Raw genomic sequence first — 4715 nt, forward strand, 5'->3', positions numbered from 1 at the left:
CCGCTGTTTTCATTGCAGACAGTAGGTGCTTCTTTCTAACTTTTTAAGGAGAATGTTTTGACAAACTTTCTTCTGTGATTATCACTATCCCAAAGGGAAAGTATATACATGCTATATGCAAAAGCTTTTTTTTTAATTTTTTTTAATATAAAATGCCTAAGAAATCCCAAACTGACCAATTTTATGATGACATGGTACATTTCTAAAATATGTTGACATTTTTACTAGTAATATTTGACTTTCATTTTGAGTTCTGAAAGCATTTAAAACTCAGTATTAGAAAAGCCTCACAACAACCCTCTGAAACAAGTTTCATCTCTATTTTACAGGTAAGGAAACAAAAGCACAAAGAAATCAAATGCTTTGCCATAGATAACACAGTGAATCAGTGGCAAAACTGGAGCAGAATGAAATGCCTATTACAGTTAGGGTGTAACTCTCTGTTCCTGCTAATAAAATTCATCTTATCTCTAATATGCTGTTTCACACCACCTGTATTAAAGATCATGAAAACTGGCCAATTTGCATTGTTAAAACTGATGCTTTTTTTTTTTCCATATAAGCACAAAAATGCTACTTAAAGGGTTAATCATAGTGCTGTGCAGGTAAACATCGTTCTTTATTTCTGGTTAGATCAGTATTTAAATACTGACCGGCACAGAGGAGACCGAGCTAGCCCTGGACTCCCTTGTTTTGGTGTTGGGCATGGATATTGTGCAGCAAGATACACCCACAGTGGCTTCAGGCAGCTCTTCTTCCTCAGCCCACTCATTGATATCTGGGTTATAGCACTGGATGCACTTCTTATATTTCTTCTCTATTTCATTCCAGCCCCCCACCAAGTAGATTTTGCCATTGAGCGTGGAGGCCCCTGCGGTGCTGACGCCGGTCTGGAGCGGGGCCGCGTAGCTCCACTGCCCCGTGTACGGGCTGTAGCACTCCACGGGGAGCACATCCACCCGCTCCCCTCGCCCGCCCAGCTGCGAGCCGCCCATGACATAGACCCTCTCCAGGAGGGACACAGCACAGTGCCAGCCCCGCGGAGTGCTCAGGCTGGACTTATCCTGCCAGCTGTCACTGGAGGGGTCGTACATAGCCACTGACCGGGAATACGCGTTATTTATGTAGCCTCCCGTGACCAGGATCCTACCATCCACCACCGCGCTCGCGTGGCAGCACCGCGGCACCTCCAGAGGCGCCTTCATCTGCCACTGGTTGGTCGCGGGCACGTAGCACTCAACCGAGGACAGGCAGCCCTCGGAGTTGCGGCCACCCACGGCGAAGAGGAGGCCGTTGAACACGTTCAGGCTGAAGTGAGTGCGCTTCTGAATCATGCTGGCCAGGTGAATCCATGTGTTGAAACGAGGATCATATCTGAAAGCATTAAAAAACAAGCGTAACTGTCTCAAATATCGCTACTGTACACACTGCAATCCTTCCTCTGCCCCTTGTCACTGTAGCTGCGGAGTTTCTAAAGCACTATTTAATTTAGTTATTTATCTGGCCTGTTAGAAGGGAGTGGAATGAAAGTGGTAGTCCTGTTTAAATTTCCATCTAAATTTAGTTTTTGGTTTTTGAAAAATGTGTTTAGATCATTTGAAACCAATATTATTTCAATAAAGCAAATCTCACTTATTCCTGTAATTTGATTTTATAGAGGAACCTCATTAGAATTTTGGGAAGTAATTCTTTTACCATTCAATGGAAAACTTTAAATTTTTCTGTGGTTTCTACCTACAAAAGACCTACAAAGGAAAAATGCCAAAATCTACTCAAAGAGCTCTTAAAGTGTTCGGTGTTGATTTATACTTGCATACTTTTTAAAATGTTAGATATTTTCTTTCCATGACATAAATATCAAATTAGATTTATGTCAAAAAAAATCTTTATTCCCTAATATCATATCTGTCTGAAATACATTCTCTGTCCTTGACATTCAAATGAACCATTTTAAAGTAGCAAATATAAAACTATATGATTCCTTAGGGTAAGTTTGTAAGTGAAGTATATAACTCAGGCCCATGAATTTCTTCTATTGCATGCTGAGGGGACTAGAGGATCATACGAGAAAAAAAAAGATGATGTTAGCTTGGATACAGTATCTACCTGTCCGCTCTGAAAGCGACTTGCCCAGGGTTAATGGCAGTGCAGTGGACAGAACCCTTACAGCCAAACACTTGCCTGGCCATAAATATCCCTTCGGCACCCACACGACCAAGGCTCGCGCTCAACACCTTACAAGCTTCATGAGAAGCCTGATAGGAAGGGGAGGCATAGGCTAAAGGCATAATGGTTGGAGCCCAACAAAGAAATCTCACTGCATGTTATATTCTTCTGACAATTTCCTTATACAACAAAATGATCTAGAGAACATTCCTTATTCATTAACTTTATCAGTTCATTGGTCTCTTCAGGAGAGTTATCTGAATGTTTCCTCTGGAAGCAGAAGAGGAGAGACTGTTAGGAATATAGCTGTACATTGGCATTGCCTTTTCATTGCCTGTTAATAGATAAAATGCTGAGTTTTCTCACCTTTTCTTCAACCTACTGAGTGCCACTAGCTTTTAGACAAAGCTATTTAAAAACTAGCAGGAGTTCCCCATAGCCTAACCTACAGTAGTATCTTGGCTGACCTCCTCTAATCTTGCAATCAACAATGCAATTCTTGGATAACAGTGGATGGGAATGGCAATACTGCAGAAATTGGGATTATTTGGGGTCATTACAGAAGAAAAAATACAGCCCTCAAGAAACCAAGAGATCATTTTCTACTCTTAAGAAATAAAAAAACTACAGGAAATGAAATGCAGTATAAAAGTTGGTGGATGGTGAAGAAGAAAGGCAAGATTATAAGATGTAAAGGCAATTTTTTCAGAATTTTCTGTGAAGCATCAGCAACTCTTGAAATTTGGAAAGTCTCACTCAGGTATCATGCATTTTAATGCTACTTTACAGCATCCCGTAATTTTAATATTTGAAGAGGGGTTCTTAATTTCCTCCACTTGGAGTGAGCTTTCTCAGTCTTCCTCACTTCTCATCGTGCCTTCATAATCATGGTGGCATTTTCATGCAAGCTTTAACACAGCACAGCATCCATACCTCCCCCTACCCTGTCCCCCGTGCATACGCCCAGACTGCTCATGCTGCACTTCCCAGTCCAGCCTGGTCTATCCCCTTGCATTGTGGGGAATCAGTCTCTCCATCCCTCAGAGATAACTGGTTACCTGCAGAAATTGCTGACTGCGTGCTTGGCTTGGTTCCTGGCATCATTCTGGTCTTCCCCCCCGGCCACATATAGAAATCCATCCATCACTGTCACGCACTGATTAAAACTCTTGGCAGGCATCTCACTAAGCTTCTTCCATCCGTTTTCAGGATCTCTATATAAGATGTCTCGGCTGAGAGACTTTTCTGTTAGTGCAGGGCGTCCCCCGACAGTAACTAACACTCTGAAACCTCCCCGAATCCTTGTTCTTCTGGACTGCAATGTATTCTGATGATGGGGAAGCAAATGGTAATTCATGGCATCCACTAGCAGTTTATGGCAGTCTGCATCTTGCATCATTCTCGGTACAGTTTGAACATAATTCACAAGGTCTTGAGCAGAGATGGTACCAAAACGGATGTTACCTAAAAGATCTGCAGCAAACTTTACTCTTTTTTGGTCAAATTCTAGCCATTTTATTGCAATCTGGAATGCAACAATTTCAGAAGGCAACTGCAAGTCATCATCTGCAAGAAGTTCATTAATCTGATCAAAAGTAAGTTTCAAGAACTGATCCGTTTCTGAAAATTCAATGAAGTTGTCTCTAATAAATTTGTGTGCTGCTTCTTTGGTTGTTTTTAGTCCGTATGTTTCTGCAATGTTGGCAATGTACATACAATTCTCAACACTGATTTCCTGGATTAGAAAATCACAGCACATCTTCACAAGAGTGTGAATTTGAAGATAGATTGCTGTGGAAATAATACTACCTATTGTGTAAAGTGAGAGAGTAAGTTTACCAGTGTAAGCATAGGTGATAACAGTAGCTAGACCCAACGGGGATACATCGTTGAGGTCTACTCTTTGTGTGGTTGGATCTTTCTTTAAGATGTTGTGAAAGTAGTCACTGCACGAAGCCATCACTACCTTGTGAACATTGAAAGATTTGGTTTTGGTGCTGATAGTCAAGTCACAGAGAAAATTTTCTTGTCTCATTCTGCTTAGACCTTCCAAGAGATTTGGGCTATATGAGGAGTCAGAAACTTCAGATGAGATGCAGCTGAAACCATTTCCTCCCTCTAAGAGTCCATTCAAGCCATTTAGTTTACTTAGGGGGCCATCTTCCACAATGATGGTCATTTCATTGATATCTGTTTTGTTCTTTTTCACATTCTTCTTCTTTGGTGCCATGGCTGCAATGAACTATTACAGCCAAGAGCTTGCTAAAAATACAAGGAAAAAGTTTAGAATTGCATTGCAGCAGCAAAACATAGTATCTGATTGATTATGCAAGAAATCATCTTATGCAAGAAACTTCATCAATATATAAGAACAAAACACATGATATAATATATCTTTCTAAGAACAGTTATATCGGCTTTCATTTGAGTGTTACTGTTTATTAATTACAAGAGATGCCCTAATTATGAAGAATACACCTATAAGTAATTCCTTTAAATTATATATTTGTAAAAATCACACTCCTCTATTCGTATGCCACTCAAAAAGT

At 40.6% G+C, this 4715-nt stretch overlaps 1 protein-coding gene across 1 annotated transcript; it reads right to left on the reverse strand.

Annotated features, from left to right (window-relative positions):
- Nucleotides 1–641: 641 nt before the first annotated feature.
- On the reverse strand, nt 642–4396 carry KLHL31 (kelch like family member 31). Its single transcript, XM_010214940.2, has 2 exons — nt 3225–4396; nt 642–1374 (listed from the first exon to the last, which is right to left on the reverse strand). The coding sequence occupies exons 1-2, from the start codon at nt 4394–4396 to the stop codon at nt 642–644; spliced, it is 1905 nt and encodes a 634-aa protein (XP_010213242.1).
- Nucleotides 4397–4715: the final 319 nt, after the last annotated feature.

The sequence above is a fragment of the Tinamus guttatus genome, unplaced genomic scaffold, assembly GCF_059628265.1.
Source record: "Tinamus guttatus ecotype Peru unplaced genomic scaffold, ASM5962826v1 Tinamus_guttatus_pri_ptg000383l, whole genome shotgun sequence".
Lineage (NCBI taxonomy): Eukaryota > Metazoa > Chordata > Aves > Tinamiformes > Tinamidae > Tinamus > Tinamus guttatus.

Excerpts from the sequence above, each read along its gene's own strand:
- KLHL31 (XM_010214940.2), bottom strand. The coding sequence starts at position 4,396 with ATGGCACCAAAGAAGAAGAATGTGAAAAAGAACAAAACAGATATCAAT. Across the intron at positions 1,375-3,224 it reads GCAGTCAGCAATTTCTGCAG|ATATGATCCTCGTTTCAACA; the intron begins GTAACCAGTTAT and ends TAATGCTTTCAG.